Here is a 20174-nt window from a genome sequence, read left to right as displayed (position 1 = left end):
ACCTTAAAGTCTGCATATATTTACTTTGATCTTCTCAGCAATCGTACAAAGTAGATACTCTTGAAATTCCCATTTTATGGTGAGGAAATTGAGGCAGAGAGAGGTTTGTTATCTGAGTAAATGGCAGATCTGGGATTTCAATATGTGCACTGTGACCTCAGCCCACACGCTCAGGCCTAAACTACACCGTGGGTGGCTGGTTAGCAACACATATAAAGTGAGTGTGGGTTTTTGTTGTTGTTGTTGTTTTTAACATTTCAGAAGTGTGTGCTGAGCAAATGATAAATGTCTGGGAGCTTTGCTGAGCTCCTATGTCAAGCTCTTCAACAACTTAGCGTCTCCTGATTTTTGGTTTTCAGCTGTGGAACAACTACTTTCACCTGGCTGTTGCTTTCCTTACTCAAGAGTCCCTGCAACTGGAGAATTTTTCAAGTGCTAAGAGAGCCAAAATCCTTAACAAGTAAGTTCTTGTCCAGCTCTGAAACCGCGGGCAGGAGCCTCCAACTCTAATGGCATGATTTTCATGTCGTTTCTAAGCCAACTTGGTACAAATTGAGATGTAATCATGGTGTAATGAAAGGGTGGTTTTAAATCATGAATCGGGCATTGCCTTTTCTAACTCATGAATCAAGAGCTAAAATTGCAGGACTCATCCTGGAAGGTTCCAAGTCAGTGTAATTCAAGACTATTAGTGCAACGCAGAATTTCAGTTTCTGGAGATAATTCCTTTTGCTGTGCACTGTTCTGATGTCATTTCACATATGGTTTATTGCTTAATTCTTCAATTCAAAAGGAGCTTCTGATGAAAGCTCTTGGCTCTGCTGGGATTGTTGAACAACTCCTTGGAGAGTTAGAGCTATCGGCGGCTCCTTCTTGGCCACAGATCACCCCTGCCTTCTTCCAGGCAGGAGCTTTGAATGGACTCAAGTGGCGCCTTCTATCATTGTAAATAAACCTCCCAGAAGCTCCTCCCCGGCTCCTTCAGCTCTGTAACCCCACTTTGCATCATGCACTGCTCATGATTCAGTATCAAGAAGTGCAATTGTGGCGTGGGTTTTCTGCCCATGTTCGGGCACCCGGAGGTCTTGCTTCATCTCTTTCTGCATCAGTTTCACTAATTTCTCACTGCTCTCGGTGTTCCTTTCATTACTCCTTTTGAGAAGAGTTCTGAGATTGCTTTGGTGTTGCCGAGTCATCAATTCCTGTTTGTCATTTTATAATACCTCTGCAATATCTTGACTATTCTAAGGCTTGACCAACTCCATGCTTCTAGCTGAGGTTAGGGATTCCAGAAAGAGTTTCAGAAGGTGGCAGCTGCTCTTTCTCATACTCTGTGAGTCTGTATCTCACTTTCAGGGCAAATCTAAACCACATTATCTCTGGAGAGTAAGAGTTGTAGTCATGGGCTGGGCTCTGGTGCTCAGTCCGTAGTGGTAATGCCAGCTACTTGGGAGATGGAGGCAGGAGGATCGCTTGAGCCCAGGAGGTCGGGGCTGTAGTGCACTGTGATCATACCTGTTTATTGCCATGCACTCCAGCCTGGCAACATGGCAAGATCCACTTTCAAAATAAAAGAATTACAGTCGTGCACTGCATAACCACAGACTACACACCATATTTTTACCATAGCTTTCCTTTGTTTAGTTACACAAATGCTCGCCATTGTGTGACATTTGCCTGTGGTATTTATTGTAGTCACATGTTGTATGGATTTGTAGCCTAGTAACAATAGGCTACACTGTCTGGCCTAGCTGTGTAGTAGGCTGTCCTATCTAGGTTTGTGTACGTTCACTCTACAATATTCACACAATGACAGAATCACCCAGTGACATGTTTCTCAGAACATACCCTGCCATTAAGCAAAGCATGAATGTATTTCAGCAAATCATTTGCGCAGCATGTACTTTATGGCAGTGACTTTCTAAGTATTTCATGTGCATTTTTTATCTATAATCATTAAAAAGCAAAACTACTCCTTAGGCCCTCATATCTGCCCTAGTTTGCAGATGAGGAAGGTCACACACAGTGACCGAGCCACTTGGCCAATCCCACACCTAGAACGTGGCAAAGCAGCATTCTAATCTAAGCAGAGTTTAGATTCTGCTTCGGAGCCCACGATTTTCACCTGGGTTGCTTTTAGAACCTTCAGGCCTTTGGACTGACTAACTAAAGATCACCTTTCACCTGGCCTTCTTTCCTTTGGGCTTCCTCAGCTGAGTGATTCCTGTCTGACAGCCATCCATGCAATCAGAGATCATCATTCAGAAACAAGAATGCACTTGCTGAGCCCAGCACTGAGAATGGTGAAGGCAGAGTGGGTGCTCGCCTGTGACGGCCTAAGCAGCCTGCAGCAGCTGCAGCCCACCACCTCAGGGCCGCACAGATGTCTGTCGCTTGCCCTGGCTTCCAGCATCCAGAGCAGACTTCTCCAGGCTGCATCTTCTGGCTCAGCAGGGACGTGGGCTCCTGCTTCGTGGAATGCACGCTCCCTCGGGGCCCAAGTGAAGGGAGGGACGGCGCCTTGTGGCTGTTGCTGTCCTTGTTGATTTGCCTTTGTGCTGGAATCGTAGTGGAGACGGTAATGAGCAGCACACACTAAGTGCAACGCAGCAGTGCCCTTGGTGTGGACACACTTCCTTGCAGCACATGCCCCTTGTTGTCCCGTCCAGCAAAAGGACAGCTCGGCCACAGCAGGTGGAGCCGCCTGCCTGCGTGCGCAGGGCCCGCTGTGGGGTGAAGCTGAGACCCAAATCCGGCCCCAGCCGTCTTCCAAGCCCACTCTTTCCCGAGCACACCACAGCTCCTAGCATGGGAGATGCCTGCAGAAGAGAGGTGAATGTAAACTGGAAATCCGCCTCGAAAGAGCTGGCACCTCCTTTGTGGTTTCTAGAATAGAACAATTTAGGGCTGAGCCGCCACCAGGCCCCAGGAGGGCAACTCTGAGCTCTGTGCCCAGCCCTTCCTCTCATTGGTATGAGTGCTGCCGGCCTAAGGCAACGTCAAGACATGCGTTACCACTGGCGCAGTGGCTCATACCTGTAATCCCAGCACTTTGGAAAGCCAGGATTGGGAGGGTAGCTTGAGTCCAGGAGTTTGAGAACAGCCTGGGCAACATGATGACACCCCCTTCTCCACCAAAAATACAGAAATTAGCCAGGCGTGGTGGCGTGCACCTGTGGTGCCAGCTACTCCAGAGGCTGAAGTGAGAGGATCTGGAGCAGGGGAGGTCGCGGCTGCAGTGAGCCACGATCACACCACTGCACTCCTGGCTGACAGAGTGAGACCCTCTGTCTCCAAAAAAAAAAAAAAAAAAAGCATTAATCTCAAAGGGCCTTGGCTGCTAAAGAAAACGTTTGCTTCCCACATGGTGGTGTGGATTCAGAAACTTCAAAGCCAAGGAAAATTAAACACAGCCAGCTGGTGTCTCCCCTCAGGAGCCAGCCGGGACCTCTACCTAGGGCTTCTCTTTGTCACAACAGTAGCAGCAAGAGACTCTGGATTTCCCCAGGAAAAACCCCCAAGCATTTCAGAAGTTGTCATTGCAGGACCCCGGCAGGAGAGCCTCAGGGCTCTGTGCGGTCTGAGGGGCCTCTCAGGGGCATGAGTTCTGCTCCGCTTGGGAAATGACAGGAGATCCAGGACAAAGCCCCCGGGAGCCTGAGACAGGCTGCCTTGACCTTGAGGCCGCGCAGCACACACGTGGGAGGCTCAGCCCTGTGTGTTGTAGTCTTCATGCCACTTGATAAGCCTTCCGCCCCCTTGAGAGTCCATTTGCAAATTTTATTTCTGAATAGCAAAACCTGCATAAGAAATATGTTAAGATGTCCTATCATGATGCTTAAGTTTTCTCAGGCACCTACAGTGCCTAGAAATGTGATTTGTTTAAAATTGTGTGGTTAAAAGGGATTGAGTGCCCACTCTGTGCCCAGTCGGGCGATGGTCCTGGTGCTAGGGAAAAAGACAGATCTCATGATGAAGGTCGTGGTCTAGTGGGGCAAATGGAGAAGCAAAATTAATGAGTGGAGTGGGGCACACACGGAGTGGTGAGAGGGCCTCGGCAGCCCAGAGAGTGGGGCTCAGCCTTGGCAGACAGAAGGCCTCCTGGCAGTGTGGGCTTCAGGGCTGGGTAGTAAAGGCAGCTGAGAGGTTTGCCAGGGGACATCGAGTGCCAAAGAGCATGGCCCCATCCACATACAAGCAGAGGCATGATGTGGGTTGTTGAAGTGTAAGGGAGCAACAGGGCCTGGGTGGCTTGGAGCTTGCGGCAGGGCATGGGGACTCGTGGTGTGGGAGTCAACTCCACGCTCTGAGCAAATGGCAGGCACCAACGTGGGGCCCTGTGGAGCATGATGCATGCATCTGTCTGTTTCTAGGGGGAAAGGCGTGTGGTCTGAGGGTGGAGCCATGACACACCCACCTAGGAGCTCAGCACTGCCTCCATTTGGGGTCTGTCTCTCACTCTAGGGCTTGAGAATCCAACCTAAAGCATCTGAGGGAGCGTCCCCAGCCGCTCAGCCTGCCCTGCCTTCCTCCTTGCTAAGCCCTGCAGCTCCTCACCTCTACCTGGTCCACAGCTTTGTGGCTCAAAACAATAAAAATTCCAGCATGAGAACACCTACCTGCTGCATCCTCCTAATGAATGAGCTTGGGGAGATAATTCAGATTTTCATTCTAAAGACATTCCCCAAAGTGCATGGGAGTAAATGAAAGAATGGGCCATACCACACAGAGAACTGATTATGTCAGATTCAAATTGAGTACGAGGTTCGCCAGTGTACCAACAAATAACCCCTAGGAATCCAAGCCCATAATATGAAAATTTAACTGGCTTGACCTTCAGACATCCCTGGTGCTAGTGACTCCCAAGGAAGGACAGAGATGTCAACAGAATTCTAAGCCTGACCGGCAGCTCTTCCTCCCGTCGTCCCAGCCCCCTAGTTTTTTACATTATTGGGGCTATGACTAAAATGTAAAAGGATTGACTTTTGATTAGCAGCCAGCTTGACAATTTTGGTATGCAAGACACGTGCATCCTGGGGCGGGACAGAGTGCTGAATGACTGCAAAGGAGCATCTATGCTCCGGGCCAGACGAGGAAAAGGGCTGATGAACTGGGCCTCCCGCATAGCTAAACATAAAATGCTCACTTAAAATTTCAGCATAAGAGGTTTTCTCAGGCACATGCAGTGCCTAGAAATGTTATGATTTGTTTAAAATTGTCTGGTTAAAAGGCACTAAGTGCCCACTCTGTGCTCAGTCGGGCCATGGTCCTGGTGCTGAGGACAGAGACACAGATCTCATGATGAAGAAAGCCATGGTCTAGTGGGGCAGATGGAGAAGCAAAAATAATGAGTGGAGTGGGGCACACGCGGAGTGGTGACGGAGGGCCTCGGCAGCCCGGAGATGGCCTGTGGGGCTCAGCCTTGGCAGTCAGAAGGCCTCCTGGCAGCGTGGGCTTCCAGGCTGGGCGGTGAAGGCAGCTGAGAGGTTTGCCAGGGGTCATCGAAAGTCTAGTGCAGAGAGACCATCCACAAAGACCTTCTCCCCACCTGGTCCCTAGGCTGTTTTTGGTTTTGGGGGATTTTGTTTTTGTTTTTTATTTTTGTAACTATAGAAGTCTGCAGTGTTCTAAGAGGACAAGTTTCACAATGGGACCAAAATGCCTCCATCTGACCGCACATTGGTTCTGCCCCTCCAGAAGATGAAGTCAAACGCTGGATCCTGCCTTTAAGGAAACCAAAATGCAATAAACATGCCATCCCAGCCCCATTTTGCAGCATGACCTAATCAGAAACTGCGATTGTAGATTCCTGATTATAACAGGTGATAGGATCAATTTAATTTGTGTCTGTGCTAATTTTTTTCAAGATACTGAAATTATTCCAAATAAATTCACAAATTAGAAGGAGACTCAGGGAGTTAGACTTAACAAGTGGGGACCTGTGCTGACTTCAAGTCAGAAAAGCTTATAGTATCCCACGTGCACCGGTGGGTGGTGGTGTGCCCTGCCTCACGCAGGTAGGCGCTGTTGCATCAGATCTGTGTCTGGAAGGTTTACTCGCATTCATGGTCCCATTTGAGGTCCCACCCCCTCACCTCTTTAGGAACCCACCAGTCTTTCCCATGAAGTTAAAAATGCCTCACCCCAGCCATCAGCTTCCTTAGGTCCATCTCAGCCCTCTCCTTGTCCCCGTTCCCTACCTCCTACCCACTCCGATGCTGGCTCTGGGCACTGCATTTCCCCAGAACCTCAGCCAGGTCCGGGCTGCCCCCAAGCAGGTGGAGGGTGTTCAGCCCCCAGATGCTCTCCCCACATCCCTCAGCATGCTTCTGCTTTCCCTTCATCTCAGAACACGCTTTTCTTCGCTCTCTGCTCTCTCCTCTGAGTTGTTCTCCACGCTTTTTGGTGTCTGCTCTCTGTTGTCAGATTCCTTCTCCTGCACCCCAGCTTCAAGTGGTGGGGGCGCCTGACACCTTGGTCTTTGGCCTTCGCATTCTGTTCTCTTTGTTTAGGAAAACATTTTTCAAACTTCAGGTCTCAACCTTGTATTGGGTCAGAATATTCACTTAAAGAGCCATGATACCAGTTTCCTAGACTAATCTGCCATTAACAGTGAACACAAACTGGGTGGCTTGAATTTACTACCTCACAGTTATGGAGGCCGGAAGTCCAAAATCAAGGTGTGGGTGGGGTCGGTTCCTTCTGGAGGTTCCGAGGGAGAAGCTATTCCCTGCCTCTGTCCTGGCTTCTGGTGGCTGCCCTGGTCTTTGGCGTTCCGTGGCTTATGGCTGTGTCACTCTAGTCCCTGCCCCATCTTCCCGTGGCCTTCTTCCTTGTGTCTTCCTATGTGTCTGTGTCTCTCAATCTCCCTCTCCTTATAAGGACACAGGTCACTGGATTTGGAGGTTACCTTTCTCCAGTATGACTTCGTCTTACCTTGAGTCCATCTGCAAAGACTATTTCCAAATAAGGTCACAGTCCTGGATACCAGGACTTAGGACTTCAACATAGCTTTAAAGAGGACACACTCCAACCCACACCAGTCATGACCAATAGACTTTTTTTTCTTCTTCAGTGAAATAGAATCTAGGAAAAAATATCAGAGTTCATTGCAGGCAGTAAGGTTAATTTCATAAAATTTTACACATGAATATTAATATATGTGCCAGCTAATACATATATTTCTTATGTCAGAAGTTTTTGAAACTTAAAAAAGGGGGCAGGGCTTTAAAAAAAAAACCTGCCTCCTCGCATGCCTGTAATCCCAGCTACTCCAGAAGCTGAGGCAGGAGAATCGCTTGAACCAGGGAATCAGAGGTTGCAGTGAGTCGAGATCGCGCCACCGCGCTCCAGCCTGGACAGACTGAGACTCCGTCTCAAAAATAAAACCAAAAACAAAACAAAACCTGCCTCCTGCAGCTTCTGCTCACACTGCATTCCCCTTACCCCCTGGTCTCTTAAAGAGAAGGAGCCAGCTTGGTGTTCTGCAGCCCCACCCACCAGGCACTCAACTACTCCTTCCCTGCCAAGGGGCCTTGGCACCTGCTGGTCCTCCTGCCTGGAAGGCTCTTCTCTACCATCTTCGTCTGGATTTCACCTCTCCTTCAAATCTCAGAGCAAATATTACGGTCCTAAAGAACTCCTGCCAGAGCCAAGCTGAGCCACTGTTACATTTTCTCACAATTCCCAGGTTTTTACTGCAAAGCCATGAACATGGCCTTCACCAACACAGTTCCTCCATCTGTATACCTGTGCGTGTTTAACTTGTGTGATGATTTTGTTAATGTTCATCTCTCCTACCATGCTCATGGCCCACTGTGGTTTGTGGGTCTTGTCCTCCGTATTATGGTGATATGAATATTCTAATATGAATATTCATATTTCCACATTAGCTTTATGTCTGGCCCATGTGCTCCGTAAATGTTCACTAAATGAATCGATCTAAATGACCGTTGTAACCATGAGGGGAATATTATCCCCAGCCTGAGATTTTTAAAGGCAGGACCTAGCCTGGCTCCAGTGCTTACCAGATGGACAGGGACGTCATCCCTCTCTTGTCCTTTGCAAAAGCCTAGGAGATGGGCAGCATCATCATTCTCCCAGTACTACAGATAAGGAGACTGAGGGTCAGAGTGGTCAAGTAAATTCTCCGGTGTGCTTAAATTCAGGCTCAGGTTGGCCTTACCCCCAAGCCTGGGCTATTGCTGGGGGTGGGGGAAGTGTGAGTTTCCTGCTTCTTGGAGTGAAGATGCAGGAGACCAGGTGCTAAGGTTAGACCACTGGGACCAGATTCACACGATTTTATGTCAGAGTTCCAGCCTGGATGTGGGATCCCAGATCCCCCTGGGCAGTAGGAAGCGTGTCTCCTAAGCATAAGTTCTCCTGCTCACTCATGCCATGGGTTGGCCCAGGTCAGAAGCTCCAAGCAGAGCATGGTGACCCCAGCTCTAGGCCATCCTGGCTCAGGATGTGGAGTGGAGTCAGGCATGTGCGTTCCCCCTTGTGAATCTCAGCTCCCTTATTGAGAAAATGCGCACAGAAATGTCAGCTTGCTCACCTCATAGCCTTCCTCCAAAATCAGGTGAAAGGAAGGCACTTTGAAAGATAGGACGCTCTGTCTTGCTCTGAAGTCATGGGAGGTCCGTGGTCCTAGAGGTACATGCCATGGGTTTGGGAGTCTGAGGACTTGGATTCTCTACTCTCCTTCCCGGTGATGATGGCCACGTCCTTTTGCTTCTCCCCTCTACAATTAGTGCAGTCCCTCGGCTGTTTATTGCTAGAGAGGAGCGTGGTTATGGTCTCCAGGGCTGCCACCAGCCCGGGGTTCAGCTTCCAGGCAGTGAGCTTTATTAGCCCTACACTCTCAATTATCCTTTTTTTCTCCGTGGGAAGAACGAAGGAATGGCTCGGGAAGCCCTCTTGAGGTCTGGTGACAGCTATGACTTTATTTGGGGATTACTCTGAGGCATGTGTAGATTCATCAAAGCTGGCTTCTTATTAAAAGCAAGGAAAAGATCCCTCTCACTGCCAGGGACATGCAGTCGGCCCTTCCCCTCACAGCTCCCCACTCTTCCTCACTGCTTCTGCTCCAGGCTAGAGCGCCCTTGTCCTGTTTGACGATTAAAAATGTGTCTTTAGCACCTCGATGCCGCAGGCCCGACTCTCCTGAGGGGTGTGCTCTCGTGTCCTTGCTAATCCCCCAGTTCTCAAATACTGCCAGGGAATGTCATCTTCCACCTACAGGGCAGTAAAGTCTGCCTGAGGATGGAAATCCCTCACCCCTCAGCCTCCTTCAGCACCTGAGGGAGAGGCAGGCTGTGCAGAGAGGCAGGGAGGGGTGGGGAGCATCGGGGAGGGCTTGGGAAGGGAGGAGGCGGATCGGGGAGGAGCAGGATGCCCCTGGCCTCCCAGATCCAGGTTGTGGTGCCAGCTCTGGAAATACGGCAGGTCACTCCTGAATTACCCAAACCACAAGTGGTAAATCCGCTGCGACTAAGTCTCCTGTACTTTAGGATTTCTGAACTTACGGATTTCCCTTGGATCATTATCATTCTACTCATCCTGGGACCTGAGAGAAATGAGTGAGTCAGGGGCCAGCGAGGCACAGACACTGATGAAGATCAGCCTAGCATTGGGCCTTCCTTTTTTTTTTTTTGAGACAAAGTCTCGCTCTGTCGCCAAGGCTGGAATGCAGTGTCACCATCTCGGCTCGCTACAACCTCCACCTCCCAGGTTCAAGCAATTCTGCCTCAGCCTCCCAAGTGGCTGGGATTATAGGCATGTAATCCTGTAATGTAATCCAGGCATGTGCCACCACACCCATCTAATTTTTGTATTTTTAGTAGAGACAGGGTTTCACCATGTTGGGCAGGCTGGTCCTGAACTCCTGGCCTCAGATGATCCACTTGCCTCAGCCTCCCAAAGCTCTTCGATTACAGGTGTGAGCCACCGCGCCCAGCCTGGGCCTTTTCATTTTGCGGGAATCATCCCAGAATGAGGAGAACTCTGTGTAGCTGGGATGTGAGAAGCCTGTGCAAAGCTTGAGTGAGTCAATACATGCTAGGCCGGCCCCACTGTGAGCATTTTGCCTCCTCTGGGGGACATGGGGCAGGCGGTGTTTGTGTTCTGGGGGCCACCTCCTTCTGATGCCACGTTCCTGGGTTTGCACAACATCTGCTTGGCTGGCAGGTGACTCACCCACCTACACAGCGAGAACCTCACCCACCTCACAAGGAAGATTAGAACTGGGCTTGGGCACAGCCTTGCTTTCTGTGTGCCCCACCCCTGGGAAATGCTGCAAGGACGCCAGCCTGCCAGGTCACCCGCAGCCAACTGCATCCTTTCCCAGCCCTGGCCACAGCAGCTGCTATGACCCCTTTGTCATTAGTGCAGGAGCAAAATGCTATGACCCCTTTGTCATTAGTGTAGGAGCCAGCACTCCAAGCCTCCAAGCAGTGTTCAGGTCGTGTGTGTCCTGGGCAATTGGGGCCATGAGTTACACACTTCGGGGCACTCTCCTCTCTCCCACCCACCCAGGTCCAGTAGCTTTGCTGCCTGCATGCTTTCCCCAACCATGGACAGGCCTCATATTGTGGCTTAATGCTGGGCCCTCTCCCCAGCTGAGATACCCTCTCCTTAATTGAGTCTGCCTGCGTCAGTGCTCACCTGGTTAGGGCTGTCCTTAGAGCTAGCGTGTCCTGGTGGGGAGTGGCCTAGGCTCCAGTTCATTTTCTCCACCTGCACTGTGGACCAAGGTGCATGGCCTCCCACATGCCACAGCAGAAGTGCCAGGTGAGATTGATCTTCTGTGGCTGAGACGATAACTCTGGCTGTAGCCCGCTCGTGCTGTGAGTGACAGACAGGTGCTTAGGGCACCAGAGACTTCTCTAAAAAGGTGGCAGCAGGCCACAGTTGTTGACTTACCGGCCAGGATCTTCGCCTCGAGAGCCACAGCATGGTCATCTGTAATCAGTGCTTTCCCTCTCACATCTCCTGACGCGAGGATGAGCAGAGCAGGCTCGATGACACAGCTGCTCAGCTGTAATCCTGTATGATAATTTTGCAATTATTATTTTTAATATAATCAGCTTTTTCCTTCGGCAATAAAAGAAAAGGTTAAATTGCTCACAAACTAATAAAGGTTTATCTTCTGGAGCATCAAATTCTGTTTACTCATGAAACACACACCTCCTCTATGCACCCATTGGGAGGAAAATTAGCATTTATTTTCCCTGATAAACAAAAACAGTGGAAGATTTGTTGGCATCTTTTGGAGTTAAGCCCTTCCTTACATTTTAAAGTGACATAGAGGAATGCAAGAACTTTGGAAGACATCTGACCTGACTCCGGATTTTATTTTAACTTCGGAAAGCAACCCGTGGTGTGCAGTAGGGTGTTACTTGGTATCTGTGGTGCCTGGACGCTAACAGCACGCATGGACCCAAACTCCCCCTGGGGCCCAGGAGCCAAGAGATTGAAAAAACGGAAAGGCTTTCATGACTCTCCACAACTTCCCCCCGGTTCCCACAGGGGGAAGATGTTGTATAATCCTCGGTGATGAGAAAGTGAGATTTCCCCCAGCTAGTTCCTCCTCCTTTGATTCCTTTTGGTGGCAAGAGAAGTTGAAGCTTTGACACTCTCTTTATTTGTCTCAGCGCTAGAAGGCTTTAATTGCACTTAAAAATAATTCCAGTGTGATTTTCAAATGCTCTCTGGAGTGATTCGGCGTTTTTCCTTTCCCTGATTTCCAGGTACGGAGATATGAGGAGACAGATTGGCTTTGAAATCAGAGACATGTGGTACAACCTCGGTGAGTAGGCTGGCTGTGGGGGCACAGGGAATATACCTGTATCCCTGCTGGGTCATGACACTGGCCCTGTTCATCAGTGTGGGGATGTCTTAAGATCTTAGTGGCTTCTATTCCTTGGAGAGCAGTTGCTATTCTTTGTAGTAACTGTTTTCAGGAATTAAGAGATAGAAGACCAAAGGCATGGAAAGAAAATCTGATGGGTGGGGCAAAAAGAAAAATCCGCAGAGCACCCTCTTGTGTTGGGTGAACACGTGGCTTGGAGCTCCCCGTTCCCTGGCATTGCCTCCCTCCCTCAGTTGCCTCAGTTCCTTCTGGTCAAACAGGAAGCTCATCCTGCTGTGACATTTGCCATCACTTACCATATTCAGTTTTACAGACTCTGCCTTCTAAAGGGTTAATTCACCTCCTCAAAACCAGATCCTGTCTTTAGGTATGTTGCCACCAGGTGAGGGCAGCCTAACAGCTCTTGCAGTCAAAGCAGTGAAGGGTCAGTGTGTGTATATGAAATTCAAGTAACTTTATTTGTAAATTAAGTGATTTTTTTTCCGACTACTTTTATCATGAACAATAACAAGAAATTCTCTGTTAAAATTTTAGCCAATGTGACATGTCATTCTGTTGGATAAGCCCCTTCAAGAAATCAGTGACTGACAATAATTTGGTATCCTCCCAGCATCTTTAGAGTGCTCTCTAGGAATCCAGCCTCACTCCTCGTTGAGATGAAGCTCTCTGTGGCTCCTGCCCTCAGCCCTCGGGCTTGCTTTGTGCCGAGGTATCCTAGGCCGTGGGGTGCTGGTGGCCTTGTCTCAGTCCTGAGCAAGGCTTCAGTTGCTTTTCTGCCTCAGGATCTCCAGGCCTCTGCTTCCTTCCTTCAGATGGACACAAGAAGCCTGCATTGGCTTGTTGTGAGAGACCCTCCACTTTCCTCTCTGCCCCAGAGAATCTTTCCTCTGCTAGAAGGAGGCAGGGGTCTGTCCGCATCACTCTGTTAGCCTCGTTGCATTAGGGTTTCACTTGTTGCTCCAGCGTTGGGTCAGCTTAGCTGCACCCCGACCTCCTTACTTTCTGAGCAGCTGGGACTCCCTGCAGTGGCTGGAGGGCATGGCAAGAAACACGCAGAACCCAGCGGTCCATGCTTCATTTCTAGCTCCCTGTTTGCTTTTGCATCTTTCTTGCCATTCTTTACTTTAACAGGAGGCCCAGTTAGGTTCTCAGGAATGGAGATGCTCCTGGCTGAGGACGAAGAGCGGGTGAGAGTGGCCCTGTCTGCCTGTGCCCACCCAGTACACAGAGCACCTGTACCATTGCATCCTTTCTGGGTGTCAGTCCTGGAGTCAGTGGAGGGCCCCTTGAGGAAACTCTTCTGCTAATTCTTTGCCTGTGACTTTGCTGCAGTAGCTCACATGTCTAGAATCTGAGTACCGGTTCTCAGCTGTCAAAGGGCCTGCTGACCTCTGCAACATGGTACCTACAGGGCACCGTCCTCTCCTTGGCCTTCCTGCCATCCCAAGGAGGAAGGTAGGGGCTCTGGGCTCAGAGTCAGGAGAGATGATAAGACCCACCTTGAAGTTTTCATCCTCTCCGACTCCTGCCTCCCCGTGTGGCCTAAGTCACATGGCCCGGTCTTTCTGGGCTGTTAGATAAAGTGGTTGGACTGAATTTTTCAAGAGCCTTCCAATCCCAAAACTTAATAATGCTATGACATATATATATACGATGATCTCAGTAATAAAGTGCTAAGCCTTTTAGAACAGGGGGGAGGACCATCCATGATTCATTCTAACTGATCTCTCTGTGTTCTTTGTTAAAATCATGCTCTGACAGACGCATGTGTCATTTGCTCTGGCAGGCCAGACGGCAGGACCCACGCCAGGCAGGGACCCAGTGTAGTCCCATGAGAGGGGCAGGAGAGGGCGGAGGGCATTCACAGCAGTGGCTTGGAGGGAGGCTGTTCTCTGTTGGAACTCAGGGTGTCCAGGGCCTTTTTAAATTTTTATTATTTTTATTATTTCATTTTTGAAGATGGAGTTTTGCTGTTATTGCCCAGGCTGGAGTGCAGTGGCACTATCCTGGCTCTCCACAACCTCCGCATCCCAGATTCAAGCGATTCTCCTGCTTCAGCCTCCCGAGCAGCTGGGATTACAGGCATACATCATTACACCTAGCTGATTTTTTTTAGTAGAGGAGGTTTCTCCATGTCCTTCAGGCTGGTCTCGAACTCCCCACCTCAGGTGATCTGCCCACCTTGGCCTCCCAAAGTGCTGGGATTACAGGCATGAGCCACTGCGCCCGGCCCTGTCCAGGGCTTTTATAGGCAGTGTTCATAAAGGAGGTGATATGAGCTCCACCTGCCACAGTCAGGCTCTCAGGGAAGACCCCAGACCTCTCCTCTGGACACAGGCTCTCTCTGAGGCCATCTTTTTACCCCAGCCCCTCCAAAAAGAATGAGTCCACCCTCTTCTGTGTCATTCCACTTTAACTCTAAAGTATAGATGATAAGTTGCTATTTTCCCCAAGAGGACACTTGCACATATGCTTTCAAATGAAGGTTCCCATTCTGTAATGGCTGGATAACATTTCACATCACTTATGATAACTAGAGACACCACCCTAGCGGAGGCTCGGATGAGTCATTACATACTGAAATGCTTCCTTCTCCCCATACACAGCTGCGGCCACCACTCAACTCTCCCTGGCCCCTGAGCACCCCCAGGATCCTCCCCAGCTCTCCATATGCCAGATCATCACCTGGTACCAAGGGAGCCTCCAAAACTCAGCTCGAGCCACAGCTGGCCAGAGGTCACCCTGACTGATGGGTGCTCCTGCCTGCCTTTCTAGTGTTCTGATTTGGGGTTGTTTTTGGTTTTGTTTTTTAATATATTTAATGTCACCTCCATAGGCCCGGAGATTGATCACCATTGACAGTGGCTCCATTTCAATTTGTGCCATGTGCCATTATAACAACGCAGGAAGGAAAGGCGGCCTCGAAAAGGGCAAGTTTCTCTGGGTGCCCCCTCCAAGTCCTTGGGCAGGCCCGGCCTTCCGAGGATACACTTTGGTCTGATGCAAAACACTTGGTTCATTTGACGTTATCAAGATAACGTCTTGGCTCCAGATAGGCCAAGTCAAGCGACAGGAGACTTTTGATTTGGAAAAGGTTGCTGTGAAGAGAGCAAATTTCCCCTTTCTTCCTGTCAGTGGCTGATTTGAATATAGTGTTTAATGCATGAGATGTGTGTTTTGCAGCTTTTTAGACCAGAACATTGACTCTGGCCTGGGAAGCAACCAAGAGGCGGAAAGTAAGCCATGACCTTGGCCATTTAGGGTCAGGGACTTGGAAACAACAAGAAATAACAGCCACCAGAGTTGGGTTCCTTACTGGTAAATTGAGTAAGTTATTTTTCAAAGTGAGGGAGATGATCGTAAAGCACCTGCAGCCCACGGGATCCTCCCCAAGCAGCCCCTCAGGGTGGTTAAGGGTAGCCCCACAGGGTCGTCTCAGGAGCACAGCTCCTTCCTGCCACGGTCCCAGGGACCTGAGTGTCTTTGCTGAGACTGTCACTGTCACGCTCCAGATTTATGACAGCACATCTCAGTTTCCCAGGATGTACACAACCTACTTTCTACATCGTTTTTTTTTTTTTAAATGGGTGCAGGTTTCAGAACACATTGGCAGGATGATAGCACCGACTCTGCCAAGAAAATAGAAATAGAAATCAGATCTATTTATCAGCTTACAATTAATAAACTGTCACTTGAGCAGACCTCCAGCTGAATGCTCCACGAGTCTCCTCCTTGAGTCTTTCCAATAGTACACGAGGCCCGTTTAGAGGAGCATCTCAGCTCTTGCGTCTTCCATGCCCAGCCTCCGAGCAAGGATCTGGGGTCTGTTTTGCTCAATTTAATGCAAGGGCAAACACAGTACTGCCCCGTGGGACAGAGGGATGTGGTTCTTCCCCTCCCGAACCTGTCATATTTTGAGTCTGAAAGGGGAAATCAAAAGCAGAGTCTCTCTCAAAAGAAAAAAGGGGAGAAAATGTGCTTATTTACCCAGCTCCTGAGTTATTTATCAAAGCGCACTCTGTGCGGCAGCCCGCCGGAGCACCTGATCTCCTCGCCTGTGCCGCCTCAATTTACATTTTGTTCATTACATCCAGCACGCTGGAGCGAGCACTAGACCCGAGCCAGGCAGAACCAATGTGCTTGGAGCAAGATCTTTATCCACTCTGTCGGGTTTGGGATATTTTTCATGCAGGGATTCCCTTCATGGGTGTTTTATGGTGACTGGGCAAACTGTGTGCTTTTCATGAAAACCCATACACCAAGTGGCCTAATGGGTTTGGCTGGGTGGTGGAACTTTTTGCTCTGCCTGCCCTCATGTATACAGAGATTTTCCTGGGATAAGTCTATGTTTAATGTCCCGGATTTTCGAACACCAGTGATTGCGAAGAGGTAATTTAAACACCCACAGGGAGGCTACTGACTGGGAGGCCCTGGCTTGGTGAGAAAAGAAGATGCTGCTCCCAGGGGAAACAGCTCCGTGCTCTGTACCTAGAGCAGATTCTAGGTGGGCAAGGAGACCAGCAAGGACTGGAGCTCAAATGTTCTCATCACCTTCCTTTGTCTCAAAGACTGTGTCCTCTTTTTCTTTTCTTTCTTTTTTTTTTTTTTTGAGACGGAGTCTTACTCTGTCCCCCAGGCTGGAATGCAGTGGCATGATCTCGGCTCACTGCAACCTCCGCCTCCCGGGTTCAAGCAGTTCTCCTGCCTCAGCCTCCCAAGTAGCTGGGACTACAAGCACGTGCCACGACACCCAGCTAATTTTTGTATTTTTAGTAGGGACGGGATTTCATTATGTTGGTCAGTTGACCGCAATCTCTTGACCTCGTGATCTGCCCACCTCGGCCTCGCGAAGTGCGGGGATTACAGGCGTGAGCAACCGCGCCCGGCCACGTCCTCTTTTTCTTTAAGTCTACACTGCAGATGTCACCTTGGTCCTCATTGATTCCAAATCTGAGTTCGTTGTTAAATTTGAACAAGATATGCTCCAAGGGAAATCCATAATGCAAATGTCAAAAAAAAAGGTGTCTATCAGAGAACATCCCCACCCACTCCTGCTCACCTTGGGGACCATTGGTTTGTGGAGAGTCAGTCCCCAGGGATGTCACTCTCCTCAGAACCCGGTAGCAGCTCCAGGCCAGTGTGTCTTCTGTAGTAATAGTACCCTGCTGTGATAGTCAAAGGTGAAGACACTGTCGTTTTGGTAGCTGCTTTTCCCAGTCCCTGCGTCGACAACCACTTGCTACTGTTTATATGTTTTTCCCAGCTTGGAGCAATAAAACCTGTTGGTGACAGACAGAACTTTATGACACTGAAATTGTGGTTGATGAACAACTTGCTGTCACCATCATCTGTTTTCTGAAACATTGGCTCTGACATTTTTTAAGCATAATACAAGGAAAGTGTCACCTGAGAGATGGAATATAATAGCATTTTCAAGAGAATGCTTTGCAACAGTTACAGACCTTTCAGAAACATCAAGCATTTGGGAAAGTGATGAGAATCACACACTGATAGCCTTAGTCAAAATATTAATTATTTAATAAAAGTGAAAAATAAGGTGTTAATTACATTTAGATCCCTTATTGAAGGTTAAATTTGTGTCTATGTCCACCCAGTAAAAAGTAATTCAGTCTAATTATGAGCATTATGTATTCTCTTAGGTATAGTTATAGTAGCTGCATTTGTTTAATGATTCTTTTTACAGAAATCTTTATTTGCTGAGTTGCAAAGAAAACTAAAGAATTTAGTTTCCTGATTGTGTAGAAATATTAGTAAGATTAACTCGGGATACACTGCTGGTGTTAACAACAAGATGTTGCAAATATTTTATTCAAACATTTAATTTCTCGGGCATTCTTCCGATATGTGTTGGAAATGAAACGGTTTTAGTTACAGTGGGATGAAATGAAAACAAAATCAAGATTTCTGAAAGACAAGAGGGTAGGCTTTTAAAAGACCACCTTTTTGCTGGGACCTGCCTCTGAGTTTCATCATGTCACCGTAACTAAGGTTTGCAGCCCAGTTTTTAGAAGCGAGTCTTCCAGGAGCTTCGTTCCCAAGGTGCAGTGTCCAGGCAGTGAAGGAAGCTTGCCGGTTGCTGTGGTTTCCCCCCTCTGCCGTGTCTCTGACTTCCCTGGTCCACTTCAAGCTCTTGTTGAGCTCACCATGGTCCTCAGGAGTACAGCAACCATGCACCAACAGAGTTTGGGGTCCCCGGCTGGAGTGGGCACAATGGCAGCCAACCTGCAACCAGCAGGAGGGAGGGGCTGACCACCATGTCAGACCCAACTGCCGGCTGCTCTACCCGGTCACCAGATTTCTCGATGGTGATCCTGAGTTAGCATATTTCTGAGTCAGAGACAAAGGCCCAGAAAGGTACAATACCAAGAAAATACCAACAAAAACCCTTGAAATTAAAAACATAAACTGAGTGCTTGCAAGAAGCCAGTCTCTACTTTCTGGGGGCTTATTTTAGAGTTATAATGTCTCAGCAGTGGTCATTAAAATGGCAGATCACTGACCTCTCTGTTCATTTTGCGATTAAAGAGGATAAATATGGGAGTGGACAGCTCAAACAATTTCTCTTTCAGAGAGATGGATGGGGTCCGAGTGCCATGCAAAGATCCTGAGATAAGCAAACAGAGAGGGAATTTGTTAAATGAGGGTCATAGCTAAGCCTTCATAATCTCAGACCCAGGTTCAAGTCCTGCTCCTCTATTTCTCTGAACAGCTCCCAGAACAGCTCACTTTCCTTGTCTAACAGGTTAAGAAGGTACCCATCTCACAAGGTTACCGTGAAAATTCAGTGACATGATGCTTTCTCCTGGGCTTGTCATGCAGATTGTAAATGCTAGCTAATATGATCATATTCATTATTAGTCACATTTGAAAAACTTTTTTTTTTTTTTTGAGACGGAGTTTCGCTCTTGTTACCCAGGCTGGAGTGCAATGGCGCGATCTCGGCTCACCGCAACCTCCGCCTCCTGGGTTCAGGCAATTCTCCTGCCTTGGCCTCCTGAGTAGCTGGGATTACAGGCACGCGCCACCATGCCCAGCTAATTTTTTTTATTTTAGTAGAGACGGGGTTTCACCATGTTGACCGGAATGGTCTCGATCTCTTGACCTCGTGATCCAACCGCCTCGGCCTCCCAAAGTGCTGGGATTACAGGCTTGAGCCACCACGCCCGGCTGAAAAACTTTTGAGAAACATTTTTGTGAATGCTTTAAAAATCATATCTGGAACAAGATAGGTGAAATGAGATTAATAAAGTAGTTCTTTAAATAAGCATTTTCCTATCCAACAACAGCTGGCAAAGGTAGAATCACTGCTGTTTTCAGGGTTTCAGACTCAGATGCCAGTGCCTTGATTTACTTTGATTGGAGTCATTTGGAATGTTACGGAAATCACTCTGCATTATTTACAGAGGTGTCAAATGGTAAACTCCTCTTCGGAAGATGCGGGAGATAAAAAGGACCCAAGGGACCATCTGCTCTCTCTCATTTGTCAGCTCCTGTTCCTGTCACTGGGCACAGAGTTAGAGGCTGAGACTCCCCACTCCCAGCCCCTGTTCTATTCTGAACTGGGAATTAGCTGCCTGTGTCCTTCATCCGTCTGATAGAATTGGCTACTTATAAAACAGTGTTCATCTTCTCTGACGGAAAAGTCATGATTGGAGGCTTATATTGCATGAATCTTTGAATACCTTCACCTGTAACATGTGGAATACAGGCCATGTCTTATACTAATGGCTAGGAAAGTTCAACACGTCATCTGCAGACAAGAAATAGATGCACATTTTCAGGATCTTGTTGCTCAAAGTCACCGTGATCTGTGTTGTGTTGTTTTATCCGTTTAACCGCATTTTAGAATTCTATTTTTATTTTTTTCTGAATACTGTATCTCTTTATTCCAAGGTCAACACAAGATAAAGTTTATTCCAGAAATGGTGGGCCCAATATTAGAAATGACATTAATTCCCGAGACGGAACTACGCAAAGCCACCATCCCCATCTTCTTTGATATGATGCAGTGTGAATTCCATTCAACCCGAAGCTTCCAAATGGTAAGGACATAGATGTGTAGTGAGTGGCCTGGGGACGTGAAGGAGACGAACCTGAAAACCTTGAGAGAAATTTGTAGACAGTTCTAGAGTGGAACACACATTTTCCTGCATCTTGAGAGAGAAAAAGCCTATGATTTTCCTTATTGAAGAAGCTTATCATACCTTGCAGTCAACTTTCGGGAGGATTATTCTCAGTTTTTAGTTCTTACTTCTTTTAATCTGGGTTTACTTACACATTA

At 48.4% G+C, this 20174-nt stretch overlaps 1 protein-coding gene across 3 annotated transcripts in view; it reads left to right on the top strand.

Moving 5' to 3' along the window:
• Positions 1–20174, top strand: part of DOCK1 (dedicator of cytokinesis 1) — a 543465-nt gene that overhangs the window by 426784 nt on the left and 96507 nt on the right. For all 3 annotated transcript variants that reach the window (XM_021671705.2, XM_021671704.2, XM_064373739.1), the window contains exons 31-33: positions 360–460; positions 11751–11809; positions 19787–19935. In XM_021671705.2, coding sequence (XP_021527380.2) covers positions 360–460; positions 11751–11809; positions 19787–19935 — 309 coding nt within the window. The remainder of the gene's footprint in view (positions 1–359; positions 461–11750; positions 11810–19786; positions 19936–20174) is intronic.

This window comes from Aotus nancymaae, unplaced genomic scaffold, assembly GCF_030222135.1.
Source record: "Aotus nancymaae isolate 86718 unplaced genomic scaffold, 86718_ANA_hifiasm-v0.15.2.pri h1tg000010l, whole genome shotgun sequence".
Lineage (NCBI taxonomy): Eukaryota > Metazoa > Chordata > Mammalia > Primates > Aotidae > Aotus > Aotus nancymaae.
The sequence above is the reverse complement of the archived record's forward strand: the minus strand, read 5'-3'. Positions and strand labels throughout refer to the sequence as shown.